The sequence below is a fragment of the Phasianus colchicus genome, chromosome 1 (assembly GCF_987193195.1).
Source record: "Phasianus colchicus chromosome 1, bPhaCol1.hap1.1, whole genome shotgun sequence".
Classification (NCBI taxonomy): Eukaryota; Metazoa; Chordata; class Aves; order Galliformes; family Phasianidae; genus Phasianus; species Phasianus colchicus.
In genome coordinates this window covers 59,505,326-59,519,934 of record NC_143436.1, presented here as the reverse complement: position 1 = coordinate 59,519,934, position 14,609 = coordinate 59,505,326, and the positions used below count along the sequence as shown (strand labels likewise).

The following is a 14,609-nucleotide window of genomic DNA, read 5'->3' as shown; positions in this document are numbered from 1 at the left end:
CTAGTGCTATTTAAAAAGCAGATGGAACACCTCCCTCTTTGACAAGAGTAAAGAGAAAAAAAACTTTTGGAAAAAAAATTAGTCATCTTAACAGAGAATACCTCACTTTCCAAAATCTTATGCTTTCAGTTTATTTCAGACTGTTGTATAGGAATAAAACAGTAAGAAAAACTCACATCAATTTGACATTCATTAATTACAATAAAAAACAAAAGTCCAATTCTCCTTCCATTTAACACAGAAAGAATTCTGGTGAAAATGCTTGCACTTAACTTGAGTTTGAAAACATAAAAGAATCTAGCATGAATTAAATAATTGCAGTGTATCTAAATGTATCAAGACTTAAAATTTTCAAACTTCCACTTTAATTTTTGTTACAGTTGGAGCCATTTACATCCAAAAAGTTTTTCTCCCTTCTTTTGCTAGATAAATGAGATTTTTAAAAATGTGCATGTACACATGAAGCAGTACAGATATGATTTTAAAATACTTTCTCCTAGAAACAGCTTGATGCATCCATAAGATTTTGTATAACCCACTACCTAATACTTTCCAAATTCTTTTCTATGTATGTAACTTTGTTTACCTACTTACAGATTAACTTTCTATTTTTCTTCTGCCCTTCTTTCATCTGTCTACAAGCATCACATACATTTCAACTCTCTCTTAGCCTTTATAATACTTTCACTTTGTTTAACTTGGTTTTCTTTCTATTTTTTATTTGATTTTTTTATTGGATTATTTCTACCTCTCTCCATTAGCTGCTCTGCTGCAGTTCCACATGTTAAAATGATTTTTCCAGGCAAAATAGAATAAAGTTAATGAAGGACATTATATGGACAATGTTTTCACTCACAAAAGTTTTGCTTTTAGAGAACTGAAAAAAGGATAGGAAAGAGTGGTTAAAGAGTTGTGCATTAGAAACCTACAACATAGCAAGTCAAAGTTAATGCTGGGAGCATTTCATAATTACAGGCTTAATACAGTGATGTTCCTGGGGGACTAATGTGTTTCCAAAATTTTCATATGAAGGGAGCCATGTTTCTTTCCATTACTGGAACATCTCTTAATTACTCTATTTTTGCTTTATCACCTGCAGGAATAAGTCACAAGAGAGAGTTGGCAACACTAAGAAGAACTCAAGATTAAAAAAAAAAACAACAATACACAATGCTAAAATCACCCCTGAAATGAACTGCCAAAGGACAGAACAGATCCCCTTAGCTCAGTGCATAGGAAGTGGTAGTGCTGGAAAGATGTAACAAAGCTTGCAGGTAGCTACTGGACATGCATTAGGTTGTAACAGCCAGAGAGAAAGGTACTACTCCAAAGAAAAGCTATTACAGTAAAACAGCAACAGAACAAAGTCGAGATTGCATTTTTGTTAGACTTTTTTCTTCCTGTTTATCTGAAGATGTTTATCTGGAAATAAGATAAAGAAGCAGTGTCAAAGAAAAGGAGTCCAGTATTTTAGCAGAGTAAAAAGTAATGTCTCTTAAAAAGCTGAAATTAGATACTAAGGAAAAGGTACACTAGATAATCAGTGCAACCAGTAAGGGCTGGAGATTGCTATATAAATTGGGGCATCATGCTAGCAGGGGGGAGTCTTTTTCTGATCACATATATTAAAGGTGTGCCTGTACCAGTGTAATAATTACATAAAGCATCTCTTCAGATACAGCACCAAAAGATCTTTTGGATACTCCAGGCTTAAAAGCAGAACGCTAATGCATGATTTTTATTGCCAGCTGCCATGGACCAGAACAAGAGCAACAATGCCAGTCCTAAGCTCAGAGATTAAATACAAGGAGTCTGTACCCCTTCTAAAGAGGTAGATTAGGAATTGGTGAATTCTGATAAGTAGACTTGCATTAATATATTATAACAACATTTCTTTTTCAAAACAAGAAAGAACATTTTGTCTGTTGGGATTAAGCCAGAAGCTCATAACACCGTATTTAATTCTGCAGTAATTCCTGACTATGTGGATCATGAATGGCTCCTTTGGCTAAGTATTAAGAACTAGATGATAAGAGAGTCCTACTTACTGGTTTTATAACTGAAATAGATGTGTGTGTGAGACTATTATCTTTCTTCAGCAAATGAGACAAACTGATCAGCTGGCCAGCCCACAGTTAATAGGTATTCTGTGTCAGAGCTTCATCACATGAATGCTTTTCTTCTCTGAGTATCAAGAGAATTAATTTGTTGAGATTTATTGAGATTTTGAACTGGAATATCATTATTATATTTTAGTACTTATACATCATGAGCCTTCAGAGATGGATGAGGTCTGAGAAAAAGACCAAAATCTATTAAGACAATAGAATGGTGGATAACCATGTAGTTGCAACATTGTTGGTCCAAGTGAATATTGTGGCATTATAATATTATAATAATTATTATAATAATTATAATTATATAACATATTTAGTATTATAATAATTATTAAATATTATACTATTATGATTGTCCAAGGACACTTGGACACTTGAGCACTGGAACAGGCTGCCCAGGGAGGTTGTGGAGTCTCCTTCTCTGGAGATATTCAAGACCTGCCTGGACGCCTACCTGTGCGACCTGGTGTAGGGAGCCTGCTTTGGCAGGGGGGTTGGACTCTATGATCTCTGGAGGTCCCTTCCAACCCCTACGATTCTGTGATTCTGTGATTCTGTGACATTGTGAAGACTGAAACCCTAAAAAAAATTCACAGAGGATGGTATTAGTGATGAAAAGCATAGTAATGGAAATTATATTCTCTATCTTTTCCTGGCACAAGCTACTGACTGATCTGTGTTTCCATATGTCCAGCTAAGTTTTTGCTATTTTATAGCTTTTCTAGGATTTTACACATCAGCTAATATTTCATGACTTATTTTTCTGGTTCTTTTCCTTTTCATAAATCAGAATACATCTGTACTTCATGCATAAGAGCCCAATTCTGCATATTATCTTTTATCCTTGCAGATATTCAAAGCCAATACAAATGTTTCCAGCTTGTTCAACAGACTTCTGCATCTACTATGAGACATTTGGCAGCAGCTGTTTTGTAACAAGAAGGCTTTCTGCAGTATGTTAGCCAGTTGTATAGTGATATTGTACATTTTCACTCACTGATCCGTTTTGTTTTATTTGTGATTACTGCTCTAATTGTTCAATCTCAGTGAACTAGTTATCCAGTTATTTAAGGCATTCAATGATGTATAGTCCACCATAATGCATGAAAATTTCAGTAGCCTCACTGCTCTCATTCAGAATTTACCAAATATCTGAATGCAAAGGTCTGCTTGCATTGTGTTTGCATAGGTTCTATCTTCAGAATTTATGATCTGCTACTGTGTGTTATTCCAGACACTTGTTCTACACATTTTTCTCTCAATTCTTGTCCTGTTTCTACTCTGTTGGCTGGATTCTAAGGGAACTGAATATCTGATGCCAGACCACATTCTCATATAGAACTTATTTTGGAGATGAAAGAAACTCTCTGCATTTGTATCAAATTATTTTTGTGAAACAAATTTGGTTGCAGATTAAGTTGTTCACTCAGATGAGTTCATTGTGCTAGGTTGAATGGACAGTTATTCATGTAGGTGGTTTGTACATCGGGAGGGGTGCAAGTCCTCCAGTATGCAGTATGCCATTTCTATTGGCTGTCACTGTAGATTGTTCCATAGCCAAGTGAAAAATGCTCTCGTTTGTGACAGAAAACATGTCTGACCTGAAATTTACTCATGTTTTGCAGTTTTCCTGTGAGGTTTGCAGCAGTTCAAGATGTCATGGGCTGCTGCCAGATCTACAAGCTCAGAATCACAGCCAATTCATTTATATGGTGGTCAGTGCACCTTACTGAACGTCTGTTGCCCAACAACAGATAAAACTAAGTTGTTGCTTGTTTAGGATATGGAAAGTACGTGCAATTGATCTTTCCACAAGGGTACAATGTAGTATTTTAAACTACTGAAATTGTGAGTTATGAAATGTTACAAGTGAAAAAACAATTTTGTTTTGTAAGCTACAGCCATATATTGTCCTTTTGCAGAACCAGAAAATGTTGCCTTGTGGTGCAGGAAATAGTTAATCACTGCTTACAATCAATCTTCGTAACATTTCTCTAATGCCCTGAATCTCAGAACTTATCTTGCTTTTGCGTGCTCTGCATGCCCAGACACTAGTAACTTATAAACAAATACAGCTCCTCTGAATGAGAAGTCAATAGAAGATCACTCCCTAACAACCTAACAACCCTGTTATGGCAGTACAGAAAGCCAGATTTAATTCCCTAATATGAACTGTTACTAGAAAATGCAATACTGTTTTAATGCCAGACAATGTCATAGAATATTGTGAGATAAAGATATGAACATAGATCTTCCAGAAGATTCACTAGCTGTCCTTGTTTTAACTTTATATGCACTCTTCTGTGCTAGATTGACAAATTCAATGTAACTAAGAGAAATTTCTTTCCTAATTCTACCAGTAGAATATATTAAAATCCAAACGAGCAAACAAACAAACAAAAAAAAAAAACACAGGGCTCACAGGAAAGTTTGGATGCCTGCTCTACAATCACAGCAACTGGGGGCAAGGCTGATTTCCAGGACAAGAAATTGAGAAAAAAAGAAACTGTTCTCTTCATCTGTATTTTTCTGTTGTCCAGAGCACTGAAGGGAGAAAATCTGAGATCTGGTTTGGAGAAAAACTCCTGAAAGTAGTCTGAGTTTCTCACACATATCAACATGCTCTGCAGTACATGGAGACATCTTCCATAGTGGCTACAATGGACTTCTCTTGTGCAATCCATCTTTTGACTATAAAGATTATCACTCATTTCATTAGTGAAACCTTACTCATTGAAGATTAGGATTCCAATGTGAATTCCTGCCTTGCTGAGTGCAAGGAATGTAATGCAATGACTAACAGCAAGGAGACTCTAGAGAGGAAATATCTGCATCTAGATAACAAAGTATATTTGACTTAGTCCTTCTGGAGAGATATGGGGAAAAAGCATTAATAATCATTTCCTTCCTGCTGACAATCCAGCGTAAGATTCAGTGATTCTGCATTAGCAGTAGCAACTAGTGTATCTTTCTTATTCATTTGGATACGATTATCAATCAAGATACTCTCTTCACGGTTTACATTCTGAAACATTGCTGAGAAGAGGAAAATATTGAAAGACATGTAAAAATGGGAGTAAACAGCAAATAAAGATGTTTTGGAAGAACTTAGCATTCTCTTCAAATAAATGAATATGTATATGTACATATGTATATATTCATGTGAGTTATGATAAAGTCTAGATCTGGTCTAGTACCAGATCTGGAGGTCGGTGGCCCTGGCTGTGGCAAAGGGTTTGGAACTTGGTGATCCTTGGGGCCCTTTCCAACCCAAGCCATTCTTTGATTCTACGATTGTATGATTCTATGATAAAGTGCTTGTTATTGAGATAGCAAAATTGAGCTGCACATGTTACAGCCCTAGAGATGAAGTGGGGGAAAAAATGAGATTTGGATTCAAACTGGTGTAAATATATAATTGTGCAAAAATAAAGCCTAACCAAAGTGATACTACATAGTCTTAAAAAATATTCTGAGTGTAGCTTTGGCTCAACTGAGGGATATACTTCATGGCTTGGACTATTCAGCCTCTCTGTGATCTATTTTTCAACTTTTAGGTAGAGGAAAAAACAATTGCATTTCATTTTTATGCAAATATTTGAAGGAAGAATGCTGCATAGATTAAAGATTAATTAAAATAAATGGACTAAGACTCTACATAGTCTTTATGAAATGCATATTGTGTAATGAACTATAGAACAGTAATTGAGAAAGAGGAGTAAAAGGAAAAAACATAGAAAAGCCAGCCTTCAATTAGAATTCAAATAATGTCATTGAAGTTCCTCTTCAGACCTACTCTTAGGTACTTTAAATTTCTGCTTGGTAACAAAAGTTTAATTCAGATTTGGCTCAGTCCAGAAAAATTTGCATAATATATTAAGCATTATATGAAGCAAGGTAAATAAACTACCACTTTAAAAAAAAAAAAAAAAAAAAAAAGTATACATTCTCAGTTATATTTATGCCGTATGAACAACTTTTATACAAACACTAAGGTTATCTCTTGTGAAACTCAGTAGCAAAATGGTTTTGAACTGGAAACATTTCTTGCTATCATTTTAACACTAATAAGGAAGTAAGAAGACTCCATTAATATACATTGTTACAGAGCTATTACCAATAGGTTGCATGCAGGTGAATTTCCATCAACTGTTTCATCAACATGATGGATATTCTATTAACACCCTCATTTTCATCTCACTAGTTTTCCAACAGAAAGGCTTTACTGACCCTGCATACACTTGGTTGTAATGAACCTTCATTTATATTTTCAGCACCAAAATACCAGCATGATTAAATTTTAAAGTGTCAGAGGAATCAGACAATTTCTGTCAGTAAAGAAAACGTCTAAAACCAAACCATTTGACCAACAAAATGGACTGAAAAACTTCCTTCCTTCCTTCTCTATCTTTGTTCCTTCGTTTTTGTCTTTTTGTCTTTGCCTTTGTCTTTCTCTTTTTTCTTTTTTTTCCTCTTTTCGCTTTTCTCTTTCATTTTAGATTAAGCATGACCTCTTGAAGTGAGATTCTAGTTAGGTTTGTAACATACTTACATCATTTTTGCAATTCCTGGAATTCTTTTTGGACAGAAAATACACAGATGAAGTAGGAAAGACAATAGACTTCGGGTGAAGAAGACAATGTGAGGACTAAGAGAAGGTTACTTCCTGGAGGTTTTGCAAAATAGAATGCATCTTTTTGTGCTTTGCTCAAAAAGACCTACTACCTGGAAAAAAATCTGTAATGACATCATGTTCAGCACTATGTTGATATTTTTTTTTCTCTGTTGCATGGAGCATTTCTGAACTCCGTCATCTGAAGTTGATTCCATGTACAGAAATGAGCAATTATATTTTCAAAGCGTTGCCTCTGTAGGATACCCATGCAATCACACACCTGGGATAAAGCTATGTTGAATCATAATGTTGAAGACGTGAGAAATTATGCTGAGACTCCTCAGGAGATGTTTTAAAGTTAACTTGGCCAACTCTAATTTCACTCTATTTATATGTATGGTCTTGTTTTGTTAATGCTTATTTTTATTGTATATATACAGGTTTATTTACAGAAGTGAAAATCTGTAAACATAAGAAAACGGTTACATAATATTTGGGAATAACATATGGGAACATAACAGTAATAAATTTTACCTATTAGATGGTAAAATGTTATGCTTAATGTAATCCACTTAAGAGACATTCATTCCTGATCTGATCACATTAGCTTGTATATATACTTAACCGGGTTTTGGTACATCTGCCAAGCAACCTAACCCAAATCTTTACTGACTAATTATGGGGAATGCATGTATTCCTGAGCTCTTATCAATTCACTAATTTCTGTTGTAAGAGTTAGAAGCTGTAGTGGATTTTGGTACAGATACTATCATAATTTGAATAGATTCAAGAAAAATATTTTAATATTCTAGGTCTTTTTCCTTGCTTTTCACAGTTTTTAATGGATTGAATCAAAATGCTGAATTTTGACAAGCATAAAGCAGTAGAAAGGTATGTTGCTTCCAAGCCTAGTGCACTAAAATAATTACAGTCATAACAGCCTGTTTTGTTGCAATTGATACATGTTTATTAACTTCTAGCAAAGGTATGCAGACATAACTGGTGAATGTGACAACTTAAATTGCCCAGGTAAGATTTACAATATGATATCTGTCAGTTTTATGTAATTTTTACAATTATTTGTTATTTCCGAGGAACAAATGCCCTACAGTAATAAGGTGCTATTATTTTCACTCCTAATTGACTGAAAGTTAAATCAAGAAGAGGAAAACAAAAGATTCACAGATGTCTGTGTATTTTTAATACAAGTCTTTAGAGAAATATGTATTTTTGAAGTATTAATTTAAAATAAATCCTCTTCAATTATTTTGTACCAGATAAAATAATGAATATAGCAGCAGCATCCTCAAGATGTTTCCTTTTGTGCTTGCAAACATACTTACTTCAAAACCTTAAGTCAGTAAAAAAAGGTTCAGAAAGATTGCATTTCCTACATTCCCCTTAATGGAGAGTAGTTTTTTTTCCATTTGTGCCATTAGGAATATAAGACGTGCTGTTTGATTTTCAGTCTCTGGGATTTAACATTTTAGTTCTGTAAATATCCATTAGCTCCATCTCTAGCCACCAGGGCAGACTTTGTCAACTCATGCTTGCTAATAGAATTATTAGGCTTTTGTGACTCAAAACTTTTATCCTGCGTATAGTACTAGGCCTTGTAAGTGAAAAGCAAGGACCAAATTATGGCTGGTCAGGATTCAGGCTCAATCATTACAGAAGACAGGAATCTCAGATCACCTCAAGGAGCTACTCTGATTTCCTCGGTGTTTTGTAACTAGGAATAATCTTACTCTCATGTCCAATTGTGTATTACTTTGTCTGCAAGATTTGCCTGTGGAAGAGAGTATGTGCTTTGAACTCATAGTGAATTCTGCTCAATTTCCTTAGCCTGCAGGAAACATGGACTCTTGTGGATCCAGACAGAAGTTTCTATTTGCAAATGGTAACTGCAGGTACAATATCAGAATATGAATGAAAGTTCCATTATGCAACTAACAAGCATCCAGTACATTTGCTACCCAGAATCTTCTGTGTCATAACAGAATTTGATTATAAAATGTGATCTTTGCAAATAATATGTCTATTTGTAATGTTGGTAACATCTTATTCCATTCCTTTGGATGAATGTAAAGAAAAATATGTTCACTTTAATTGTGGCAAAATTGCTGGCACATAACTACTGTCAGAACAAAGCATGGTGTGAAGGCATTCATTTAATTTTAATAAATCATACTCTGCATATCTCTAGTGTTTGGCTGGACTGAAGTCATAGCATGTGGCTAAGTAAGGAGGAAAAAAGGACACGGTGAGCAGTAAAAATAACTGTAAGACATGCCAATGCTCTCTGCTTCAGGGGAGCTTTGACATGCACGCTGACATTTTGGTATGTACTCAGGACTTCATAGGATTCTGTTATATTTTGGACTCATAAGAATGCTACAGGCTCCAGTCTTTCTTCCTCTTGCTATTTACTTCTCTATTTCTCTGCTTTCAGAAGGAGATAGTTTTCACCAGAGTCAGAATAGCAATTTTACATCACATAGTCCTTTATCCCTTTCAGATGCATACACTAGGCTGCTGTCTCCTGCAACGACACAAAGCTAATGATTGACATAGTGTTGTCTCATGCATATCCTATCCTATCTCATATATATCCTACATTTTAGGATATATCCTAAAAATGAAAAGCACTGGTGGTCCTTTTCAAAGCAAGACATATTGAACAAAAATATTTACCTTTTTTTCCATTGTCTGTTTTGTACAGACCAAATTCATTTTTTAATGATTTGGCTTCTGCCAAATGAAACTACTAAGACTAGCAACACCAGATGTTCTGCTGGAAATTAATAAACATTAACAGATCTAAGTTTCATAGGCTATACACATACTTATTAAAAATATAGCTCTAAGATAGAGTAATAACTTCTCTGAAATAAACATTTTCTTTTAATTTTATTTTTTTTTCTTATCATGATGACGTAAGTTATGAAAGTCAAACTCAAATCAACAGGCTGCAGTCACATCTTCCTAGAGAAGTCTCCAGGCAATCTTCTCTACAGAGTTCTCAGCCACTCCAGGCATAAACTGACTCAACCATGACTTTAAACAAGGGGATGTAATGAGACTATCACAGTTTTTCAAAAACCAGACTTCAACTTCTGCATGTTTCATAGCATTACACATCTAAGACAGAAAGGTACTACTTCATATAATGATGACATTGGGAAGAATAATCATACTTTATTTATCAGTTTGTTGCCTTTTCTAGAAGAACAACTTATAATGAATTTTTGATTTCCTTCGCATAAAGTTGGGCTTGCCATTGCTCCTGTTTAATTTGTCTTCTGCAGTTAAAGGAGACTAGGAAGGAGAAAGAAAAGAAACCTCAAGATTTGAAGTAAAAACAAAAAAACAAACAAACAACCAAAAAAACACCACTGAGAAATAGTAATAAAAGATTTGAGAAATTAAAAAAAAAAAAAAAAAACCTCACAAAAACTTGGATAAGGATCATGTGGTTGTCTCAGTAGAATGAATTCACTGAATGTAAAATAACACAGAGAATCCATTTCATAAATATCTTCTGGCTTATTAATATTGCCCTAAAGAATAAAGAACTGAGATTTGTGGCCTGGGAAGAACACATGGAGAGAGTGGATTAGGAAAACCAAGGCACAAATGCAACTGAACTTGGGGAGAGATGTGAAAATTAACAAGAGTTTGTACAGTTGCATTGGTCAGAAAAGACGGGCCAAGGAGAACTGTCTTCAATAGACATGGAGATGGCTGAGGTACTCAACAAGTACCTTGCTTCAGTCTTCACTGGCAATCAGGCTTCCTGCATCTGTCATGTCCCCAGACATTCAGAAAATGGTAAGAGGAATAAAAAAAAACCCTGTTACCGCTACTAACTGTGCATTTTCACCAGCAATGAATATGACCCTGCAAGCCGTGCTTGTAAAATTTGTATCAGTAGAGATGACCCCCCTGTTTCACAGCTGCAACAACAGTGTTGTTGCTGAAATGCACTATCCACTGCCTCACTGTGCTTACACCCTCTGTTTGGTCTACATAAACGTTTATCAAGCATCAATGAATGTCAGTGACTGCTATTTTTTTCCACATAGAGGAATTCAATCCACATCTTCGCTTCATATGCACTTCCATGTCAAAGCCATCCTGTCAGAGTGACCCTTTGTGCTGTCTATCACATGGCAACAAAATGTAATTGGATATTGTTGGGAATGTTCAGACTCTACTACCATACTATCATTATCCTCCTCTGAAGTTGTAGACCAACATAATAAATTAAGAGATATTACTTTCAGATCTCACATACAGAAGAAGTGAATTACCATGCAACCAGAATAACAAACCAATTGAACAGTTTTGAAGGGGACAGAACAGAAAAAAAATAATTTCGATTGTAAAGAATGTACAATGGAAATCAAATTCAATTGTCAGATTACTTTGGGGATGACCCAAAATTAAAACATATAATTAAGAGAAGTATCCAAATGCCTCTTAAACTTGAACAAGCATGGATGGTCAACCACATCTCTAGGAAGCCCGTCCCTGTGTTTGACCACTCTTGTGATAAATAAATTATTCCTAATGTCCATTCTGAACATCCTGTGGCTCAGATTTTGCCATTTCTGCATGTCCTATCAACAGTTCCCAGGGAGAAGAGCCCAGCACTTCCCTCTGCTCTTCCCCTCCTCAGGGAGCTACAGAGAGCATTGAGGTGGCTTTCAGCCTTCTCTTCAGGCTGGACAACCCCAGTGTGCTCAGCCTCTTCTCATAGGACGTGCCTTCCAGCCCTTCAACCAGCTTAGCTGACCTCTTGATGCATTCAAATATTTTAACTTTTTTACCAATTGGCTGTGTCTTATGTACCCCAAAACATGGTTTGCTGTAAATAAGGAATTAGATTGTTCACTGATATCTTAAAATTAAATTTTTGCTTTCTGGATTGGTCCAGCAGACCAGGAAAGGTGAGAAGAAATCATTTCAGATATTGCTTTTACACTGAAACAAATAATTAAATAGAAAAAAAAAAAACACCATAAATACTGTAATTTTACAAAGATACTCAGTGGACTCAGATTATTCATGTTATGACTAATATTTGATCTCTCAAAAATCTCAAGTTGTTGACTCACTGAGAAAGTGAAGCCCGCTGCTTCATCCAGGTGTTCGCAATCGTTAGGGACTCAACGGTCTGTCCATCTACCCCAGGTGCACACCAATGTGGTGGGTGGTAAAATGGCGTTTATTAACTCGTGGCAGGAACTTATATAGCCTTGTACAACTTCGTCTACACCCCACTTATCGTGCGTAAGCACTTGCGTCACTACTTTCTTATCTGGTTACTACTAGCAATTACTCGAAGGTTCTAGGCTCGCTGTCTACATTTCCCCCTCCCTATGCACAAGCGTAACTACCCCATTCTGAGAGGACCCTAACCGCGTACAACCGAAGCCCCGCTTTGCGCCTATACATGCCATTGTCCTCTCAGTTAAGCCTTGCCCCGTTACATCCCGAATCGCAAAGTGATCCCGTACTACCCCTATACCGCCGTGTTTTCTGACTGCCTACAAGCTTTTTGCATTTTACTATATTCTACGTGGTAGTTGACTGTGCGGTCAATCATCCTTTGAATACAACTTAACATAATTTGTAGAAGGCAAGGTACGCATACTATCAAAAGCAAGATAACTACAAGCCCTAAAAGCAGACCCTTCAATAAGTGCACACCCCATTCTCCTATGCCTCCGAACACACTTCTCAGCCAGTTCCCGATGGGGTCGTCCTCCACTTGGATCTTCTCCGTATGGTCGCGCAGGGCTCTCAGTGCTTTATGGATGGATACACTGTGGTCGCTGAGATTGAAGCAGCACATTCCTTCTAGGTCTTCACATCCATGCCCCTGTGCGAGGAGCAAGAAGTCGATGGCTGCTCTGTTTTGCAGCACCGCATGCCGAATGCTGTTCGTGTCTTCTAGCATCGCATTCAATATTAATGTTGTTAAATTCGCCTGCTTAACTGACCAACATGCTAGGCGTTCTATCTGAGCCAAGCTCTGCGCTGCAGCAACCCCAGGGGCGAAAATCGATGCGAATATCCGTGCTGTGGCACTCCATAACTCTACCTCGTCGTTACAATTCTCCGGGAGAGGGCTCGAACGCTTCCGGCGATGATGGTGACCCGTGATGTTCGGGCCATACTGCATCCACGTCGTGAAATTCGGAGACAGTAACGTCAGTTCCCCTAGGTAACAGGGTCCTCCTAAGGCATTCTGCGGGATGCCCTGCCAGGCTCTATCCCCACAGATCAAGAAGATCCCAGGGGGCAATGCCTTAGCAGTTTTGTTATTCCATAGCACCTCGTTGACCCCCCGCTTAAAGGTGAACCCATACCCATAAAAGTCCCAAGCTGCTGTACAACTAATTGAGTATCTAGACATAGAACTGAACCCACTCCCACCCTTTGACAAGGAGGTAACGTTAGTAATGATCCCACCCTTGGACAAGCAGGTAACGTTAGCCCCGAATTCGCTTATCTTCCTTGTTTCTTGTCTAGTATAACCGCAATATCCCGACCGGATAGAGAAAGCTTCCGTGTTTGTAGGGCTAACTATAAACGCGGCTGGATTCGCTAGGCCCTTTTCTTTCGCTTTCTCTTTAACTTTAGCCCAGTCAGTAACCAGGCCCCCCCCCCGGCCGCGTGCTCCCCCGCGGCCGCGGGCTCCCCCGCCCCGCTCCGCCCCCCACCCTATCGCGTTCCTCAGGGGGCGGTTCTGGCTGAGACGTTTTGTCCAAAGAAGGGCATAAAGACGGGGCAGGGTAAGGCGGGGGCGGAGCTGTCGGCTCACATGACTGACTCGGCGACTCCTTCTTCTCCGTCTCTCCGCCTCCGCTCTCTGCCGTCGCCGCCATCTTGGCCTCGCCGGATCTATGAGAAAGTAAAGACCCGCTCCCGGCAACCCCGTCACGCTCCGGTCCTCCCCGAACCCTCCTTCCACCTTTGCCGCTTTGAGAGCCCCAAGTATCAAGCCCCACGTTTTAAGCTCTGAGGCTTTTTGGTCGGACATGGCGCGCTGGCACAGCGCCGAAGTAAGTGAATCCCACCGATTTGAATCGAGCACCTGTTGAGGGGAGTCCAGCTCACCCTCCTTTTGTAAAAGGGACAACATTGCCCCTATTTCCTTCTTAGAAGGAGAGGTTTTCCCCATAGGGGTTTTCCCGCAGTATGTCTTACACGCGGACGAAATCACCTTTATGATGGCTTCCATGTTCACTCCGCCGGGCGTTTTCTCTCCCGCGGATCATGCAACCACCGGGCTCCTCTTCCGATGGTCTCCTGGGTCCTCGGCAGGTTAAGCAGGCTCTCGGCCGCAGAGCCCCCTCCGACGCTACCCAGCTTCCACTCTCCTAAGCCGCAGCCCCCTCTTCTAGGGTCATCGCCTCCTTCCCCACGGGAGACGGATGAGAGCAGGATCGCCACGCCGCCTGTGGCCGACCACTATTCCCTAACGATCACGTCGGGGTCACCATATGAAGCCCGCTGCTTCATCCAGGTGTTCGCAATCGTTAGGGACTCAACGGTCTGTCCATCTACCCCAGGTGCACACCAATGTGGTGGGTGGTAAAATGGCGTTTATTAACTCGTGGCAGGAACTTATATAGCCTTGTACAACTTCGTCTACACCCCACTTATCGTGCGTAAGCACTTGCGTCACTACTTTCTTATCTGGTTACTACTAGCAATTACTCGAAGGTTCTAGGCTCGCTGTCTACAGAAAGTTTGTATGATTTTTTTCATAGTAAGTTCTGATAGCAATCCTAAGAAGTGAAAATTGAAGCAACATACTTCTGAATAAAGTCAAAAACACATTAGAACCAACTGGTCACAAGAAG

At 38.4% G+C, this 14,609-nt stretch overlaps 1 protein-coding gene across 1 annotated transcript; it reads right to left on the bottom strand.

Annotated features, from left to right (window-relative positions):
- Window positions 1-11,877: 11,877 nt before the first annotated feature.
- LOC149919648 (syncytin-A-like) lies at window positions 11,878-13,984 on the bottom strand. The gene is made up of 2 exons (XM_090137716.1): window positions 13,821-13,984; window positions 11,878-13,268 (listed from the first exon to the last, which is right to left on the bottom strand). Exons 1-2 carry the CDS (start codon window positions 13,982-13,984, stop codon window positions 12,260-12,262), a joined length of 1,173 nt encoding a protein of 390 aa, XP_089993842.1. The 3' UTR covers window positions 11,878-12,259.
- Between the last annotated feature and the right edge of the window lie 625 nt (window positions 13,985-14,609).